We start from the raw sequence: 20,947 nt of genomic DNA, 5'->3' as shown, positions 1-20,947 counted from the left end.
ATTTTTAACCATTTTTTTTTAAAGTGACGCTATGAATATGAAAAATAATGTTTTGATGCCTTTTTAAATGGCTAATTTTATGGATAATACACTTATGGAGGACACAACTGGAAGAGAGGAGAAAGCATTGGATTTTGACTTTCCCAGGGTGGCTGTATATTTGACATCAAGTTTCTATTCAGTCCCTGCCACTGTTTACTCAGAATTAAGTGTCAGTTTTTGTTCTGGGTTATCCACATTACATTAAAGAGAAAAACCCAGCAGAAGCAGAGAAATAGCACTGTAAAATCACAATAGCACAACAGTTCACAGGGCATGGGAGAAATGTGGTCTGTAAGCCTGCTTTGTCCTCTTAAAACATTTTCTCCCCCCAAAATTAATGGGTTTTTAGATGATCATTTTTTAACAGAGGACAAACAATTTCTCTAATATGTACAAGGTACCATTTGGTGGGGAATTTGCATAAGAAATACAGCTGTTTGGGGGAATGTTTTAATTTTTAAAACCTCCAAACAGCCAGAATTTTCAATTCTGCCTGGATGACATCAGGGACCAGTCTGATGTCAGATGTTGAACAGTCCCTTTGACCAGGAGCAGCTCCTTGCAGAGCACCTTTAGGTTACCTGTGCTTGGGGGAATTTCACTCAAGGATGGACAACAGAGCTGGGTTGTAGGGACTGAAAGGGAAAGAGAGGCAGAGGAGTCATGAACCAAGTGGGAATGAGCATCACCTCTGTCTCAAAGCTGCTCCTCATGTGCAGGACTGGCCACACTCCGAGGAAGAGTCAGGATGGTGCTTCACTTCCATTTGCTGCTATTTTGTTTAAAAGTAAAAGCAAGCCCAAAGACAGGGTTAAACCTGGACTACATCCAAAGTGCTTTCTCCTGTTCAGAGCAAGGTAGTGCATTAGTGTGCTGCATCATGGATAATACTCCTGGAGACAAACGTGGGCTGCTGCAATAAAACACTAAATGCGAAGAAAGATAATCCATACATTTATATTTTTCAAATCTTGTTGATTGTAAATCCTTCCTTTTTTTTTTTTTGATAAAATTATTTCTCTCCTATAAGTGGAACCCAAGACTTTGCCTCCAGCCCTTGTTGAGATAAAACAGTCCCATTTTTCTCCAGAGTGCTGCTCTTGGGGCTGCAGGTACCACCTCACTTGTCTGGCTTTTTGGGGTTTGAAGATCTGCACGCAAATCTATTGAGGCAAATGAAGACTGTGCACAAAACAGTAAAACAGCCTATAATTTTCCATCTAAATTTAGCAAGAGGATCTCTTTATGTTATGCTTTTTGGTGTATATCACACTAAAAACAGCAGCGAGCACTGATGTAAGGGCAGAGCAGAAAGGGTGATGTCAGTAGGGCTGTGCTGGAGTGCTGAGGACAAGCAGAGGTGCAGGATGTGCTGGATCTCCTGCTCTTCCCTGGGCAAGATGGAACCAGAACAGAGCTGCAGCCATGCTAGATGCTGAGGTTTAAGTTTCTTTGAAGCTGGAAACTGAATGGACTTAAAACATCATCCCTTCTTTGGGCTCACTGCATTCACACTGTGAGCTCTGGGGTGGAAGTCACAGAAAACCCATTTTGGGGGGACAGCACAGCTGCTGTCACAGCACACAGACATTTCTGCAGGTATAAGATGGCTCTGCAGCCACTGAGCCAAACTGTTACCCGAGATGAGAGGCTGCAGATGGATTTCTGTGCTTCCCTGTGCTCGCGGTCAAAGCGCTGGGCAGCACTTAACTCGAAGGAAAGTAAAGAAAGTAACTGGGGAATGATTTATTCACTACTTCTGGCAGTGAAAAAGAAAACCACTAAGAAGCATCCAGCAAAATGATCAGGCAGCAGACAAAAGAACTGGTTCTTCCTCATGCAGCACTGAGTAAAACTGGAACTTTCTGCCATGGGATGTTGCGGGGGCCAAAATAAAGAATGGGTTAAAAGCACATCTCTGAAAGGAAAGTTCACTGAAGGCAGTCAGTCACAAAGATGCGAACAAAACCTCTGGCTCGAGAAACCAAGCTGTTTGCTGCCAAAATCCAGGAGGCTGTACTCTGAAAAGCATCACTGGATGCCTCTCCTACTGTTGTTATCTTCCCTGAAGTGTCCACCACCAGCTCCTGTCAGAGAGAGTGAACTGCCTGTCCAGGTGAGCCTTTGGTCTAGATCAGAAGAGCCATTTGTTCCTCTCTGTGGGCACATTTTTGTAGGCTGGAATGTGCTGTACCTGGCAGTTGAGAAGCAGGAAAATTGCAGTAGGCATCCAGCACCATGAAATTAAGGAGAATTGCTCCTCACCTGGTGCAGAAGCAGGAGCACATTTAAATCAGTGTGGCAGAAGGTGTAGGAAAGAGGATGGAAAAAAGAGATGAGATTTGGTCTTCTGGAAGTGTCCAAGATCAGGCTGGATGGGGCTTGGAGCAGCCTGGGATAGCAGAAGGTGTCCCTGCCCATGGGATGATCTTTTAAAGGTCCCTTCCAACCCAAACCATTCCATGATCCTGTAATTCCTCCCGTCTCCTAACACCTCTCCTTGCACCTTTTATCTCTGGGTGAAAATGTTTCCTTTAAAATAAAGCCTGTTTTCTCCTCCCAAGCCAAGATCAAACATGTGCAGGGAGCACAGTAGCTGCACTGTGTGCTAGGCACTGGAGTGATGGTTGTACTGGGAATGTTAATAAACAGTGCCCAGAGCAGAACTTCTGCATGAAAAAAGGGTGTATGTTACATCTCTCCCCCTCTCCCCTGTCTCATGCAATATTTACACAGCTGTGCTTTGTAAAAAGTGTGTGTGGGGGGTTTATTATTATTTTTTTGTAACTTATTTACCTAAGATAGCCCAGCATCTGTTTTGTGGTGAGCTTCTTTCACAAAGTTTCACAGTTGCCTTGACTGATGCAAAAGGAGGTCACGCTCCCTACTCAGTGATCTTAAAACCATTTGTTTCAAACACTTAGCCATTCTATTTGGCTAATTTTGCTCTGTTCTGTGTTTTTGGTTTGTCCTCTGCTTGGAAATGTGCATCCCTGGGGGAGCCGATCTGGCTAGGTGAGTATTTTAGTTATCTGTTTTATAAAATGCAGAAGTGCACAGGAATTTGCAATAATATGCATCATTTACTGGCTCTCAATATGTACTGTATATTGGCTCTGAAGATTACTAATATTTTCCAGCTGCTTTCAAAAAAAAAAAAAAAAAAGAAAGAGTTCAATGGAGTCTTTGCAGTGGGTCCTTTCCCATGACTGCCTACACAGGTGATGAAGACTTTCCTGTGTCCTGAAGAATTAATAAGCCTGAACATTTCTATACCAGCAGCATACCACAGGAGATAAAATATTGCTTCTGCCTCCCAAACACATTAGAAAAAGCAAGTCTGCTGATCTCAACTGCTAAGACAGCACATGAAAGGAATGTAGTCCATTTCCCAACCAAGATCTAATCTATAGGAGAGTTTATAGATCCAAGTCAACATCCTGAATTGGTCCCAGAAGCAAACAAGAAGACTAGCTCAATTTTTGCAAGACTACTTTTAATGTGTTTAATGCCGTTTTGCAACTTAACAGCCCCATGCTGCACTATCAGATGATCTTCAAGGATCTCTGGGTCAGAGGAGAGCTGTCTGGAGCTCACAAAGATTCAGGTTTGACAGACCCCAAAGCAGCAAGAAATGCACAGCCCCAGTCAGCCAGAGGAGCTTCTGTCTTTCAGAGCTCACCTGTGGAAAGGAAGTGTCTGCTGAAGCCCAAGACACATCACAGTCTTGGCTTTAAGTTACATTTTGTGGGCTGTTGTGGGCAGAGGGTGAGGACTCCCCATCCCTGCAAGTGTCCAAGGTTAGGCTGGATGGGCTCTGGGATGGTGGGAGGTGCTGCCTGGGGCTGTGGGGTCCCTTCCAAGCCAAACCATGCTGGCATTCTTTGATTTTCTGGTCAACAATGGGTGGCAACAAACTGTTGCTTGGTCACCAGCAACATCTGAGGAAGTTCAGGCCCGTGGATGACCAACACAGCACTGCCATCCCAGGAATCCTGACCTCATTGGCAAGCATCGTTCCAGCCATTGTCAGGGAATAGCTTTCTATGCAGGAAATCCTTCCTATAGGTCTGGAAAAGGATGCAGGTGATGTGAATTGTGTCTGGTGACCGAAATACCTCAGGTGACCTTACACTGTGCCAGTGCACAAAAGATCTGCTTTTCTCTCAGCCGCCGAGGTCAGCGAAAGCAGCACGTAGGGGTGATGTTAGCACCAGGCCAGTCAAAAACAGCTCTAATTTGATAACTACAGGAGAATTCTTTCTGCATTTTCAACTCAGAACTCCTACAGCTCCATCTCCATTTTTAAATGATGCATTTCCTGACATCTGGAACTGGATGCAAGGAGCAAAGCCACAGGGCTGACCGACCGCCCGACTGCTCCGGGACCGCGCTGAAGGGATGTTTTCCTCAGGGGATTACAGCAAAGCTGAGGCATGTGCTTCAACACTTGCATGGGATTACTAATTTTATTAAAAATGGAAAGTACACTTTAGGCTGAATCCCGAGGCCAAGTTCTTTTCTGTTGTCCAGAGTCTGGAAAAAAAAAATAATAAAAGGAGCCCTGGAGGGATGTGAAAGCATCTATAACTTTTCAGTCTGAGCTGACTTTTTGGTGAGCAGTTCTTCCCCTACCTCCAGCTTCCTTCCATGGTTTTGAGGCAGCACTGCCAGCAGCATGGCAAGTTGTCACAGGTCTCATGCTACTACGTGAATTGCCAAAGACAAGCTGAGCTATTGATCCAGTGGTAATTTGCTGTCAAAATGACTCTGTCTGTGATGGCAAATGAGCAATGTTAATCACTCGGCTTGACGAGTGCCACTGTGAAAGACTGACAATGCTCAAAGCACCACCATGGACCTGCTGTGCTTTTCCTGGCTCCATTGAGTTCCTGGTCTTCACTGGCCTTGACCAATTAGAGTTTAACTTATCCATTAAGGTGCAGTTCTGGGAAAGTTCTGTTTAAAATAAACAACAACTTATATTGGTGAGTAACTCATCAGCTATGCAGCAGCCTGATTCTGATTGCCTGGCAGAGAAACACACACATTTTGTGCAGTATCTGATAAAAGATCTATAATGTGCTAACACAAACCTATCATGTAGCACCTGTGACTAACAGATTGTGATATCAAAGTCTTGATGCCTAAGTGCTCCTGTAAATGCATTAAACTTTTAGCGGCAGGAACTGTAGACTGCCAGTGACAAGGAGCTGATATGGTATTTCAGTAAAAGTTGATAAGTGTTATTGCTCTTAGAAGAAAAGAAAAATCTTATGTTCTTGAAAACCACTGGGCAGCTTGTGTTTTGATGGGATACTGTAATGCAGAGAGCAGGGATATGGCAACACATGGACTCCATGGAAAAAAAGACATTTAAGGGAAGCTCTGTATCCTACAGCTGCTGGAGCTCCTTGAAGTGTGTTCCCATCCTACATTTCACTTCAAGCATCTACCTGTTCACTTGGAGACAGATTTTGAGGTGGCTGCCTGCTTGTTGAATTCCATGTTAAAGAACAAAGCTCATCCAGAACATGAGGAACAACTTTCCTGAGCAGGCTGCCCAGAGAAGATGTGGAGTCTCCCCCACTGGAAATACTCAGGACTGTGCCCTGTGCTCTGGGATGACTCTGCTCGAGCAGGGAGGTGGGACCTGATGACCCCACTGTGGTCCCTTCCAGCCTGAACCATCCTGTGTGAAATGTTCCCACTGTCTTTAGATATTAAGTTCAGTGGAGGAAAAAATGGCCCTGGTGCCTGCAGGGAGATGTGCTGAGGTGTGTAATGAAGCTGCTGCACCAGGCAGGTACAGGCAGAGCAGCTCTGGGACTGCCTGACCCCACACACTGAGAACCAGAGGGCAATTCAAAGGCACATCTGGGAAATACTGAGCAAATACAATTTGCAGGGATCCTGGATGTTAGACCTCCTCTGGTCTAAGGAAAAGGGATGTTACCTGGGCTTTGCCTTTCTTCTGTAGGCCTGTGAGTATCCAAAAAGTTCAGCTCAAGGAAATGAATTAAGATCATGAAATTCCTCTGTCTGGTTATGACCCAGTGAAAACTGCCCACTGCAGCAAGTCAGTGAAAAGTAGTGCCAGAGAATTATTTGACATTGAATACTCCAGCTCTGCAGTTGAATGTTTTCCCAGTGAAAAGGGATTCTTTTTCTATTCCTTATTTTGTATAATACATGGTTCTCATGTTTTTCATCATATTTTCTGCAGTCAATCCCTTGAATCTTTGGTAGTAACACAGCACAATCATTGAAAACTTCTCTGGGCTCTGAGTTAGTGCACGATGTCAAGGCCTTTGATGAGCCCACAGACCTTTTGCCTGAGGACAGACAGACACACTCTGCATTGCTGATGCTGGGACACACCACACATAAAATTTTATCTTCCAGGCAGTGCCAGGCAACAACTGTGCTCAGGGCACAAAGAAAATTATCTAGGATCTCCCTTATAGCACTTTCTCTCCAATTTCCAAGATGTAATTCCGAACAGACGTTGAAAACAAACTCTTGTGGTCATCTGAACTATGCCTGAATGAGCTTTTCTGATGCATATGGCATAAATAAAAGTTTCTCAGTAAACATGGAGAAGTTTTCTTGCCTGCTGAGGAGAAAGCCCATGCCAGATTTAAGAAAAGCATTATTGAGACAAGTTCTGGACTGGTTGCCTGCGTGTGGTTGTTCCATAACGAGCCATGGGGAGAGTTAAGTTAGGGGTCACTGACATTGCAAGGGAAATACTCCAAAATGAGCTTTCAGCTCATCAGTAGAACAGAAATTCCTCAGAAACTGCTTTCAGACAGTTCCATAGATGGTGGGCTGAGAACAGGCAGCAGCAGCCCGGGTGGTTCAGTGAGCAATCATGAGTCTGACTTTAAAAGCATCGTCACCACCACAGAAGAGTCCAGCAGAGTAAGGGGGAGCTCTCCCATGAGAAATTCATGTGAAATTATCAACCTCACAAGCCCCTAGAACTGTGGACATGTCTATCAGCCATGCAGTGCAAGAGGTATTACCAATTCCTTAAGGTTTCTACACTGAAAGTCTTCTTTGTTTCCTGGGGTTTTCAAGGTGAAGACAGACAAGGTGCAGCACAGCACAATGGGAGCAGAACATCCAGGGTGGAGCTGGGACAAGGGGGTGACCATACATGAACAACCACACCAGTGTCTCAGTGGAAAGAGGACCAGAGAGCTCCAGCCATTTTGCAAACCGAGTTGGTCAAGATCACAACCACAGCAGAGCTGTTTGTCTCTTCAGATACCTCAAGAAGTGCAAGGAGTGCAAACATGTTCCTTTCCTGGCATTACTGTCCTTTAGGGACTGAACTACTGTGTGGAAATACAAGTAGAAGATCTAAGAATAAAGTAGAAGGTCTAAGTAAAGAAACAGGTGGAATACCTAAGTAAGGAATCCAATAGGATATTCTGAATTTGCATCTTAAACATTTCTTTCCACGCCGCAGAAACACAATGGAAGCAGACTTGGCAAATACCATCCATATGTTCCACAAAATGACTGAGGGAGCACAATGTGAACATTGCTCCTGGACTGGATCAAGAGAATGCATTAAAAAAATTGCATAAGTGGAATAGAGATATACATTAACTCAATGTTTGCTTATTATGGAATTAAAAAATGTATACCTGTAATTATGGCTTACCCCCATTACAAGCAGAGCTGCCACAGAACTGAACACAGGCCAACTTTATGCAGGAGTTCAAAGCCAGTGTGATGGTGCCTTATTTTCTTACTAACATCATCTTTATCCTCTCTTACCCTTCTTCTCAGCTAACAAGAGTTATGTACTGAAAGTGCTGAGATAAAGTAATGGTAAGGAGGATACCGCAAAAGGTATTTGAAAAGCAGAAGTAATTTACTACATGTCTGCTTTGTTTTACTTCCTAAGCCTTCCTGTTGTGAAGGGAAATTCATCTTTTCTGGCAGACTCCAGCCTTTTTAGGTCGGAGAGCTCCCCAGGAGCTTTCGAGTGCAGGTAAATGGATGTGAGGCTCAAGGAGTGCAGCCCAAGGAACATGGGATTAATGCTGGGGCTTGCTTTGGCTGTCACACCTGACACACAGGGAGACTGCTGCACTCTTGGTCGCAGGAAATATCTGTAAAAGGAACAAAGCTGAGTCCTTTGCTCATCACTGCAGGCCTGATGTACCACGAAGTGAAAGGTTGTGATGCTGCTGGTGGGTGAAGCATGAAGGATCTTTGCCCATGGAGAATCCACACCCAGCAAAGTCTCACCATGAGACAGACACCAGGGTGCCTCAGCAGAGCAAGAGAAAGCTCTGTGGATGGACAATAGGTGCAGCCTGTGTCCTGCACACAGGAGCAGGCGTGGGGGAAGGAAGCACCCAGTGCCTGATGGAAATAGCACACAGAGTGGTTTTGTCCTCTTCTGTTCTCCGGCCAGTTTGCACATATGTTCTGAGCATACAGCCTGCCCTCCAAAGACCACTTAGAGGGGCAATCACGGGGAAGCAAAGCAGGAAGAAAAGTGTCCAAAAAGGGAATTTGTTCAAGAGAAAAAAATGGAGACAGATGTAGAGCGGCGAGTCACGGCTGGCGGTAAATAACCCTCTGCCTGGAGTGCTCTCCTTCTCCAGGAGGAGTTCACATATTCCATTTCATATTTCCTTTCTAGGAAGTCAAATCTTTGTTTTTCTGGCGTTTGTTCTTTTTCCCTTCTGTATGGTCTAAAGCTTGTCTTCTCATGTTCCCTTTTTCTTCTAGGTTTTGCTCTCTTTGAAGTGCATTTCTTCCACCTCCCTCTCCCACAGCCCTGATTTCCCTGCACTGTCCCAGGCCACACCTTTCAGTCCCACCCTCTCCCAGTGCCTGTGCCACCAGCACGTGTGTGCTTCACACCTGCCCCAGGGTTTGAGTCTCCCCTCTTTCTCATGTGCACACCTCAAAATTAAGCAGATGCGACACACGGAGATGGAATATTCTTCCTCTCACTCCCATAAAACTGTCAAGGCATATAGGCCAAGAAGCTATCTCTGCATAAATCTAAATCTCCTGTGAGGAAGCAATCTACTCAAAGGCAATAAAGGCAAAGGATGTATTATTATCTTTGGTGTGGATCCTACTGGGCTGGGAGGTTGGCTGCTGGCTCCTCTCTGAACTTTCCTTCCCAGCCAGAGCAGCCATCCCACAGACAAGTCTAAGCTTCCTTTCCTTGCTCTGATTTCCTCCTCCTGTTGTTTGGCCAGTAACCCAGAGGACAGGGTTTAATTATGGACTTTGGAAACCTGGCTTGCAGGACTCTGCCAGCACGGGATAAAACCTCAGCCTGTCTTCTGAAGCAGCCCCATTCTGCACTGCTGATACCTGTGTTATCCCACACTGCACAAAATGAGCTGTGGGAAAGAAGTGCCAAGCTAAACAAAAAGATGGGTTTAGTCTTTAAACTTCTGCTGCAAATTTCACCGAGAAGAAAACAAAACACCGAAGCTCAGAGATTACTGCATGCTAAAAACTGTGCCACCATTTTGATTGTAGATTAAATCAATGGCAAGGCCCTTCTCTGGAAATAAAGACATCGGAAGGGATGGATCTGAAACTGGTCCAGGCTCCAAAGCTCCCTCTCAGAGAGGACTGCTGTGGAAAGCTCTCAGCTAAAATGGGATGTTAACATCACTTCTACATTATTTTCTAGGCAGATGCCCACTAAAGACTCCTCAAACATTTTGGGGGTGAAACCTCCGTGTCCAACACAAAAGGCCACAGGTTAGTGTCACACCCAGGTGTGATGTCTGTGCACAGACCACAGCAGGACGTGTCCCTCAGGGAGCACCTCAGGCCAGTGACAACCACTGCTGCCCTGGAGGGGAAGGACACTCAGCACTGCTTTGTCCTTCACCACTGATGAGCTCTCCAGGTAATCCCTCTGTCAGCCGTGCTCTTGCAGTGACCCTGCTTCACAGAGAGGCTGAGGCAATGAATTCAGAGGACAGGCTGCTGGAAAGCCACTGGGGTGGGGCTGCGTGGATAAAGCACAGGGATGGCTTGGAAGTGCATCCCACGTGGGCAGGATAAAGAAAGCTCTTTTTCCTCACAGCTGTGACAGTGATAGATGGCTCGGTGAATCTGAGCTATATCTAGTTGGTACCTGGCTACAGTCCCTGATGCTGCAAGGTGATTTTCTGCCATTTTACAGGCAAGACTAAGCAGAATCTGGGATTTCTCTATAATAAGTGAGGAAGGTCACGAGGAAGGAAGAACCTTCTCTTGTCTGACTTGCTCTTGCCTTTCTGAGCACCTCAGGAAGTTTGACATAGGCAGCTGTGCTTCCTCACGATGGGTACCCAGTGGTGCCAAGAGCAGCAGAGGTGCTTTGTGAAGGCTTTGGGTACTTCCCTTGCCCAGCTCAGCAGCTCAGTGCCACCATCAATGCAGGGCTTGGACGAGCCAGAGGCAATGACCACATGTGGGGAAAACCACCAGCAGTGACAGCAGAATTAATAACCAACCCCTGGCTGCTGCACAAATAAAGAACATTTGTCATTACCAACGAGCACCCCGGTCTTTGGGGGGAGCTGTCCCCCAGCCTGGCAGTGCTGCAGAAGCAGCGACCCCAGCAGTTTGCAGCCATCTGTGTCTGCAGAGCAGCCTGGGGTCTGTCCCTGCGCGCCGAGCTTCTGTCCGCGCTCAGCCGCTCCGCCAGCGCAAGGTTCAGCTCTGCCTTGCATCTCTGCAGCCTGGAGCTGCTGGAGGGGACAGCCCCTGGTGCCTGGAGCAGGACACCTCCCAGCAAGCAGCAGAGCCCTGGGGACGGCCGTGGCAAGGGGAGCCTGGCACTTGTGTGCCTGCAGGTCCACCCTCTCCTCCTGCCAAAGTGCCACATCTGCAGTCAATAAGGGCCCACAAGCTGGCTCCTCCTCATTAGAGGAGAGAGGGCAGCTGGCAGGGGATCCTCCAAGGGCTCCCAGGCACAGGAATCAGTCTCCTCCCAGTCTGGAATAGCCCAAATTTGGTGACTTTCTGGGCATGCTGTAAAGGACAGCTGTTTGACAGGGTCTCCAGAGAAAGCTGTGGGTATGTTTCCTACATGATGAAGGATATAGGTGGCTGGCCAAGTGCCCACAGAACTGATTTTAATGCTGTGCAGGTCGGATTCACTTTTCTGTGCTCTATAGTTCATTATACGCAGTGCCCTGGACAAGCATGTGTTTCTTCCAAACAAACCAAACCCATACTATTTTAAATCCAGACGAACAAGAAAGACAAAAAAATACGTATTGCAAAAGATCCTTTGCGCTTTTAGAGGACCTTCCCAAACCCTGGGAGGCTCTGCTTGCTTTCCTCTAACAAATAAGACTTCTGTTATTTTTATTGGCAATAAATACTTGATTATTTAGCTGTAAGCAACACTGAGGCATTCACTTCACCTGTGCACATAGCTCTGACCCAGAAAAATATTTCCAAGAGTTTTAAGCACCCAGATGATCTCAGGATAAGTGATCAATGGACAGTCAAGTATGTAACGTAACATAACCCAAAAAAATGATCAACAGGAAAAATCACACACAAAAATTAACTGAGAAGAGGCCAAAGAGCTTCCTCAACACTCTGAAGTGTAACAGCCAGTGATATCTATTTTGATATGAAGCCTCCAATCACCCTTCACAGCATTACAGATTAATAAAACAACTCCTTCTGTAAGTCTCTTAAAAGTCATTACTGAGTGATCTCAAGTGTTGTATAATGCTTGAAAAGTCCTTCTACCTTATATGAGTTTAGGGATATTTATTTAAGCAGCATAACTGATGGAGCACAGCCCAGACAGGTATTGCTTTTTGCTAGAAAAAAGCCATCCCAGAACTGGATCTGGACAATTTGACAGAAAAAGACCGCCTATCTTTTGCTGCATTATTGAAATACTTCAGATATTTGGCCAAAACACAGAAGTGACACACTACAGAAACATTCACAGCTGCAGGAGCAATAAAACCACTGCCGTAATTTCACGAGGCCGTTCCTCGGAAGTGACGAGACGTCTAGAGCTGGTCACCTCTCTAACACAGCAATCCTGATAACCAAACAGAGCACGTGGAGATGGAGTTCTGGGGCTCTGGGAGCCGGGGCTTACCTGGCTCCACTTCATGCCATCCACTGGACTGGCTGCCACTGCCCGGAGAGCGCCCTTGGCTTGTGTAGAACGGCTCCTCACCAGGGCTGTCCATCTCATCCTCCACAGACTTGAGACGTTTTGTGGAGCTGGGAATGCAAGGAACACACCGTGAGGGCTTGGAGGAGGAATCAAGGCACTGCTGTGGGGAAATGCTTGAGAGTAACTCAAGGTGGAACAGATTTAGGGTGCTTTGGTGAGACACAAAACAACATTTCACAGGCCTAACCCCTAAACATGCACTGGTTTGACCAGAAGTTAGTCTGACATTTAGGCTTTCGCAGATTCAGAGTAGGACATTTTTCAAAGCATGCAGAGGTCAATAAAAAGGCAAGAATTTCATCTGCATTGCATGGTTCTTGCAGTTTGAATGAATATGGTGATGACACACGAGACTTATTTTCATTGCCAGATTTTTTCACGGCTAATTCTGAAAGCAAATTGTTTATCAGTTCAAACTTTTATTTTCCATCTTTTCAATTAGCTCAGACTTCAGTCCCATAAGAAGGAACATAGGCAAGTGGATGATGGAAGGATCCATTCTTGGTTCAAATGTTCACGCTATCCTACAACAAGAAGCATTCGACTCTGCAGCTGTGCCAGCAAGCACAGAAAGCCCCCAATGGGTATCTCTGGCCAGTGTCAGCATTAAGGAATCCCCCTGTGATGCATCACACCTCCCTCACCAGAGGCTCAGGACACAGAAGAGCCCTTTGAGTGGTCTCTGGTGACCGCTGGCTCCAGCAGTTCTGCAGGGAGAGGATCCCAGAGCCAAAGACACTCAGCTTGGCTCTGCTTTCCATAATGAGTTGTACAGACTGTGTGGGGACCTTACTGAGAATTTCTCTTCTAAGTACTTTTCCAAGGCTGGGCCAGCTCACTGTTTTTTTTTTTTTTCTTCTTTTCCCCCAAAATCTGTATTCTATTAAGACTTAAGGCATTCAAGAACAGGCTCCTCTGTGTAGGGGGAACACATTTAGCAGACATAAAATCTTCCACTCTTGGTTGAGAGCTTGCAGCCTCTCCACCCGAAGCTCTGCACAGGTAGGAGCTGGCGGGTGTGCAAAACCAGTTGGTGAGAAACAGGAAGAATAAGTCTTGTGGCATGTGTGGAATGCAGGTTTGGCCATTCCTTAATTTAGAGAATTGTTATGTGTCAATAGGGGAAATTGTGTGCATACAATATAATTACCGCCTGATAATTCTGCTGAGTCTGTGTATTTAAAGAATTTTTTTTTTCCTGACTGGGAACAGCCTAATGAGAGGAAAACAAACATATTACCAAGTTATTAACTACCCATGCTGTTTATAATTAGCTCCTTATCAGTGGTAGCTATTTGCAGAAGAATAGAAGAGCAACAACTGAGCTCTTAAGTAACATTAATAACCTCACTTTTGCTTCTGGAGTCACCAGTAAATTCTACCTGAGAACGGTGCTAATGATGAGTGCTGTAGGCTACACAGTTTACAGGCAAGAAAGAAACAGCACAAAGTTTTTAATTGATGTGTAGTGGGAATTGTAGTCACCGAGCTCCATAGCGTGCACACTAAGTGCAAGACAGAATGTTCTTCCAATCACTGCAAACTGTAAGAAGTTGCAGCTAAGAGCCTCTTGTTAAAGATTATTATTTTTAAAATAAAAACAACAGCTATATTCAAACTACGGAGATTTTTTGCACGTGCACTTGCTCGCTGCAAAGCTGGTGGCACTACAGGCTGAGATAAAAATGTAAAAGAGCGTTAGGCAGGAGTTAGACTTTCTTGTCATGTCTTTGAAATAAGTGATCTATTTTGGCTGTGGGGGAAGAAAAATCAATCTGGTTCCTTAATAGTGTTCAAGACTACTCGAGTGACTGAGCTTGTTTATAAATCTAATCTCATGGATGATTAAAGTGAAAGGTAAAAAATAAAAAATATCCTTGTTTGATAGTTGGCATCTAAGTCAAAATCAAAATCAGATGGGGCAGTCATCTGCATTAGCAATTTGGTTTTCCAAAGGCTGAGTCACAAACTTCTAAATGCTTTATGAAAACTAAATGCTTCATAGACCAAGGTTCTAAAACAGTCTTAGTCTCACAGGTAACGCTTTTTACAATAAAAAATACATTTAAGTCTATCTTAAGACTTTCCTTGCATCTTACTATGCTGCAAGTTCTCAAGCTGAAACTCAACAATTCCAGTGGAACTTCTCCTGATACACCCAGGTACAACCAGGACCTACACAGGTCCACAGAGCAGTTTTTCTTAGAGGCTTGCACACACAAAAAGAACTTTACTGCAATCCAGCTGAACATTCAGCTCTGTGAATCTGAAACAGCTCCACATCGTGAGGCCCCCAAACAGCTTGTCAGAGAATTTAATGGTTACTTTCCCAGATGAGTAATGATGCTGGCCTGGGTTTCCAAGGAACCTGGTAGAAGGCAGAGATTAAATTACCTGGTAGAGGATGTGCTAGGTAAAGACCTCCTCATTGCTCCTGGGCTCATGCTGTAGTACGAAGAACTTTCCAAATCTGAGAGGGAGAAATTAGGGCCTGTTCCTGCAGCTATCGGTGCTGGGGAAACAAAAGAGATTGCAGTCAGTAAGTCATGTGAATATGGCATGAATTGCACTTCAAAATCACTTTGTTCTTCCTCATGGGTGTGTTTAGTTTCACGATGGGAACAGGTGGGATGTGGAAATTAGGAAATGCTAATGGTACCTGGCATTGCAATCAAGAAGATGGAAATTTTATCAAGAATACAATGTTCCATGACACAGAATCTCTCTTACATTCCTCCAAAGATATTATTATTATTTTTTAAAATTAAACAATTACAGCACGACTTCCTCTAAGCGCTGCTGTTCTATTAATGTCATTCTAACATTTAATGAAACTTGTTGCTTTTAGGGCCACGTTGTCTCTATTGGCATGGTTACAGATAGGCTGCATCATCCCTGTAGAGTGCTTGGCAGGATGTATAAGCAGCACAGGCAGGGAAATACACACCTCAGAATCTCTGGGGTACGTGTGATGTACAGCCACAAGCACAGAGGTTGAAAAAGCAGATGAGAAACCCGAGTTCTTTTCTGCCTAAGAGCATCTGAGCTTTCCTCTGGCCTTTCCTCCAGCTAAATCTGAGCCAGAGACATACTACTCCCCAAAAGTTTTATCCAGCAGTGACCTTCCACTCTTCACCCCATCACCTTACCCAGTACTGGAATTTTTCTTGCAAGGGACACGAATCCCTGCAATTTGGTTGGATCTTTGGTTTCACATTAAACACCACAGATTCCTACACACCCTGAAATCTGCAGGCACAAGGCATGAGCTCCATGTGCTGTATTCTTCTGGGAGCAGACAAGGAGCAGAGCAGCTTAACGTTGGAGCCAGCAGAGAATGGATTTCGTGCCGAAATGCCACTAATACAGCAAATGGTACCACGTCCACTGTGGCTATCCCAGTGCTATTCACAGGACCATGCAACTTTGGGGGCTGACAATCACAGATGATGAGTTTCTCTCACATTTCAGAGCCATCTGAAACAAGGACATCCTGCACAATGAACTGCACCAGCCTGGCCTGGGCTGCATTGTCTGAGAGCCCTGATTCACAGCCACAAAGGCAAGGCAGTCTCAGTGCCACACAGGGATGCTGAGCCAAGTTTAATCTCTGGTCTGAGAACCTGGCCCATTTTCAAACGTGAAAAAATCTCTCAGTCCAACGGGGAAGGAGTGAGGAAATGAAGACAGGATAGCTCCTATCACCCAGCTAACATGTCTGGGCTGGGAGTGCTGCCACTGACTGTAATGGGGCCAGTATTTCACCCCAAGTCTTAAGGAGCTCACAATGTCAGATTTGACAGAGGAATAATGTAGCTTTGCAGCTGCCTCATCATCCCCACAAGACAATTAGTTGTTGTTTGGCAAGGATCTTTTAAGAACGTCATTGAGACAGAAAGGGAACAGCCTGGATATCCACGGACTTCTAAAAGCCGGGGACGGAAAATGCACAAGGCCATTAAAACTCGAGAAAATCTGGAATGGTCATTAAAAGGAATTAAGTTGGGAAGTAATTTATGACAAGAACACTCAAATCCTTTGTTATCTTCTCTTAACTATCATAGGCTTCCTGCACGCCGGGTATATGAGAGGCTGTGTTAACAGAGGCAAAGAAAAATTAAGCACAGTAAAATTAACTGGTTTTATCAATTTGTGCTTTCTGCAACAGTTTCCTGACAGCAGCTACAAGAGGCTGTAAAACTGATGAATTTGCATGGAAAAAGAAACCGGTGTAAGTAATTTGTGTAAAAGGTAACAGGGACATGGACTGCTATAATTCAGACACCCTGCAGATAGCAGACTGCTGCAGTGTGTGCAGTTATGGGTTAGAAAAATGACCACACTGCAGTCAGTCTGACTTGAATGGAAATCAATCATAAAGGTACTCTCTGCAGCATCTACTCCACAGTTTTCAGCAACTTCCTTGCCAAACAGATTTGTGCTCTGCAAACCCTTTCCTGAGCAATTCCTCTGCACTCTCTGCCTCCCAAACTTACAGGTTAAGCACACAGTTTTCCAAACAGGAACATAAAAAGGCAAGCATTAAATTAAAGCACTGTTTCTTTCTGAGCCACAATGAACTTCCTGGACATTGCCAGATTTATGAAACAGTTTTTTTCCAAGGAGATAAGGAAGAAAAACTGGTATGTGGGTAATGCTTCCCTTCTTTCCTTCCCCCTGCACTGTTTATTGCCCTTTCCCCAAATCCTGGATATTTCTTGAGTTGGCCCTATAGAAAAGAGGAATGTCTGTTTAGAGCAGGGGTAGGGTAGGAACAAGGTATTGCTGATGATTTTTAAACTCAGTGCAAAGCAGAAAGGGCTGACCCCACAGGGGCTGATGCCTGGGTAGCAAACACTGAGCATGGTGTGCTGATCACTGGCCAAAATCACCTTGCCACACTCAAATGCCAGTTTGAAACCAAGGGTTAAAGCACAAAACTCACCTTTAATAGACCCCAGCAGAGGTTAAAGTGCCTGGATGGGCTGTGGGGGCCAGTTCTGAGCCCTGTGGCAGCCCTTGCACAGGAGCCACCACCCTGCCACCCTCAGCTCAAGGTCTCTGCCCCAGAAGTGCTGTGGCAAAGGTTGCACAGGGCTGAGCTGCCCCAAAATCCCTTCTGCTGCCTTTCTAACAGTGCCTGTCTTCCACCAAAGCCCATTTGTACCTTTGCTTGCAGTTATTGCATTTATTGCCATAAATCACAACAGCATGCTGGAGTTGTGGCTGCCTCATCCCTGGGAGTGCCCAAGGCCAGGATGGAGCAACCTGGGATAGTGGGAGGTGTTCCTGCTGGAATGAGATGGGATTTAAGGTCCCTTCCAACCCAAACCATTCTGGGGTTCTATGGCTCCCAGCAAAGGCAGCATCTCTGCAGAGCATGCAAAGGGATCAGAGTGCTGCAAACTGTGCCAAAACTCTTATCTAAACTAAAAAAAACTCTGTGTAAACTAAAAAACACTGTCAGAACTAAAAATCTTTTCTAAACCAAACTTGTTCCTTGCAGCATATAGCAATCCACCACACAACCTCCCTTCCCTTGTACCTAGGCCCCAGAACAAGGCTTCAGCCCCACATGGAGCAGCATGCCGGGAGCTGCAGCCTCACAAACTCCAGGCAACAACATCTAAACCACACCATTACCCCTGCAAGAAATGCTCTGCAGCAAAGTGACCTCCTGACAGCTCAGGAACATCCCCCAAATGGGAAAGGATGTCAGAAACTGCAACTGTGACTCAAAGCAAAAATCTCGAGATGCCGCCTGACCCAGGGCTGTGAGCTGGAAGGAGGGGAGAGGGAAGGATCCCTCTCACCCCATACCCAGCCTGGAGCCCCCATTTCAGCTGTTGGCATCACAAAAATTCCCTGTGCACAGGGACACACTCAGAGGGGCAGGAGGAGCTGGTTTGCCCAAACAGAGGAGGAGGAAGAGAAGGAAGGTTGGTGCCTCTGCCTGACACTGTTTCTACTCCCGGGATGCAGGGCAGCATCACCCTGCTCCCAGCCTGCTCCCTCCAGCTCAGCTCCTCACCCCAAATGTCAAGAAAACTAATAGAGAAATTAAGAAAAAGCCCTCTGACTAAACCCAATTGCAACATTTATTTTGAAAAAAATTACTGAATTACAGAACAGGAAACCCACCAAATAAAACCAGCCAGGCTGGCATTTGTCTCCCTTGGAATATGGCACTTTCTTTAATCCACGTTAATATTTAGCCTCTCTTTTTTGTCCCCATTTGTATGTATTTATTTTTACAGAGGGGCTGGGATGTGACTAAGATCATTACACGTGTAACACTGCAGTGAAGTGATAATGTGTTTAAGGTTAAATGGGAGAAACATGACATTTGACTAATAAACTTTTTCCTGTGTTGTGACTCCATAAACAAAGGGAAACACCCTGTGCTGCTGCTGCTGGGAGGAAAGGGGAGCTGGGTGGGTTTTTTTTTTTTTGCAAGGCCATTGTTTGCTCCACACTGTATCATTAGATTCAAAGAGGCTTCGCCGAATACAACAGATATGAAATGTGTGATGTTCATTTTAAAATTACAAGTACAGCCTGCTATTGACCATCTAATTATGCTGAGTTCCATTTATAAACATAGCTAACCACTAAGTTTATAGAGACTTTTTGTGCTGCTTTAATAGGATATTGATCGAGAGCAAGGTTTGAGTGGACTGCCATTGAATTGTGTAATGGCATACAAAAGGCAAGGTCACGGCAACTGTTCACTCTATGCCTGCAGTCTATTTTTTATTATAATCTTTTTTTCTCCCTCTCATACCCAAGCCCACACAGAGAGTTTTGGATAGCAGTGCTTTCCTAAGGAATATAGAGTATCTTTTTAAATGTTAATTTTCATGCTGCTGACTTTAACTGCCTTCACTAGTGTAGTGCTTAGTATAGCAGAAAACACACGGGCTGCAGCTCAGGGACAGCAGGTTTATCACACCCTGGCTGCACAAACGTGGCTGTGAGGAGGAGAAAAGCCTCTCTGGGCTACAAAAAGGCATCCACTGCCCAGCCCAGCCCCTCCACAAGAGCAAGGGCAGCCCACACCTTGCTGGGATTCACTTTTCCTGTGGGAAAAGCTGGATGAGGAGGCTGCGTTTCCCTAGTTGCACCCACGCTCTGTGCCTGGAGTGCTGGCAGTGCCTCTCCCTCCCAGCCCTTGCCCTCACGGCAAGGACACTTCAGGCCCTGTCTGCATCCCCAAAGCTCCATCCCCAAGCCTGGCACCTCCTGCATCAGCATGGATGCAGAATCCTGAGCCTCCCAAAACATCCTGCTCAAACCCGTGGAATAAGTTTCACGGATAATCAGCTGGGCCATTTCTGTGTGTGCACAGGAGCAGTGAGCAAGTTTGTGTGCTCGTGGTGCCACAGAAGGATTGGAAGTCCCCCCTCAGTGCTCCTCACTGCACACAGCACACATTGAAGCCAACGTTTGGCATTTCCAGGCCAGGGTGCAGTCAGAATTCCCTTGTTTATCAGCACGGAGGATGATGTCATTTTGACAAATAACACACCACCAAACAAATATGTTTGATTTGGCTCTAGCCAACGTTCATAAATCCTAAATCTTTCTTCACATCCTGGGCAGTGCAGTTTATCTGGCTGCTTGAATGACCTCTGAGGGAGGAGATCTTCCCAGCAGCTCTCCCTGCACACGGTGCGCACCCAAAGCCAAGGGGGGATGCATTCCCCGTGCCTCTCTCCCTGCTCCAGCCCTTGCCAAGGGAAGGGGACGCTCTGCGGAAGGTCTCCTCCAGGGCCCTGAGATGGAATATTTTCCAGAGGAATATTTTCCCGAGCAGGGAGAAAAGGAGGAGGTTTCACTTGGCCCACAGCTGGCTGTCAGTGCCCAAGGCCGCCCGTCCCCGACGCTTCTGCCTCAGAGCCCTTTGTTGTCAGCACAGACCTCTCCAGAGAGGGAAGAATGAAGCCTCTGTTATCTGCAAGGGTGCCCCCACTATCTGGGGTGACAGACAACACTCAGAGAGGAGCTCACACCCTCTGCCTGCTAATAATGGAGGAGAACTGACAGCATGAGCTGCAACACCCACATCAGACGGGCTGGAGAGGAGCCTTTGTTTTTTCAGATGCACATCTATGATCTCTTTTCTCTGTTTTACTAGGCTCTGCAAGACTCAGCAGCTGGGCAGCATTTCGAAAGAAAATCTGCATCTATAGGACTGAAGAAAGCAAGTTTCTGTTACCAACACAGTCTAGACTTGTTCAATAGCTCACAGAAAGTGTGATGATCAGCACTGATAGGCAAGATAGATAACAGAAACAGCTGACCTTTCACTTGATTAATTCATTCCCCAAATTTGCATGACGGAGACAACTGCCTCTTGCTTGAGACTCCTTGTCATGTGGACCTCTGGGAACTTTACTAAATAAACCCAGCACATAATTGCTACCCACAATATTTTGTAAGATTAGTTTTGGATAACAGCTGCCTCAGGCCAGTTAAAACTGGGGGAAATAACTTATTTCTATCACTGTATTACCAAAAGCAAGCAGAGAAAGAAAAATAGCAGTGGGCATGCACAAAGATGACCTTTTTGGAAAGAGGACTGGTCTCAAATCAGGACACAGGAACAAGCAGACAGCCCAGAGAGGGTTATATCAACTTTAAAAGACCTTGCATACCAATTTAGGCAAATATGCAGCAATTACCTTGTTGCTCTGTTATGTTAAA

General features: G+C 45.6%; 1 protein-coding gene across 14 annotated transcripts in view; it reads right to left on the bottom strand.

The window, feature by feature from the left end:
- Positions 1–20,947, bottom strand: part of NFIA (nuclear factor I A) — a 243,502-nt gene that overhangs the window by 60,926 nt on the left and 161,629 nt on the right. For all 14 annotated transcript variants that reach the window (XM_058808306.1, XM_058808308.1, XM_058808307.1 and 11 more), the window contains 2 exons: positions 14,636–14,753; positions 12,161–12,288 (listed from right to left, as the gene is read on the bottom strand). In XM_058808306.1, coding sequence (XP_058664289.1) covers positions 12,161–12,288; positions 14,636–14,753 — 246 coding nt within the window. The remainder of the gene's footprint in view (positions 1–12,160; positions 12,289–14,635; positions 14,754–20,947) is intronic.

Source organism: Ammospiza caudacuta, chromosome 7, assembly GCF_027887145.1.
Source record: "Ammospiza caudacuta isolate bAmmCau1 chromosome 7, bAmmCau1.pri, whole genome shotgun sequence".
NCBI classification, from domain to species: Eukaryota; Metazoa; Chordata; class Aves; order Passeriformes; family Passerellidae; genus Ammospiza; species Ammospiza caudacuta.
The sequence above is the reverse complement of the archived record's forward strand: the minus strand, read 5'-3'. Positions and strand labels throughout refer to the sequence as shown.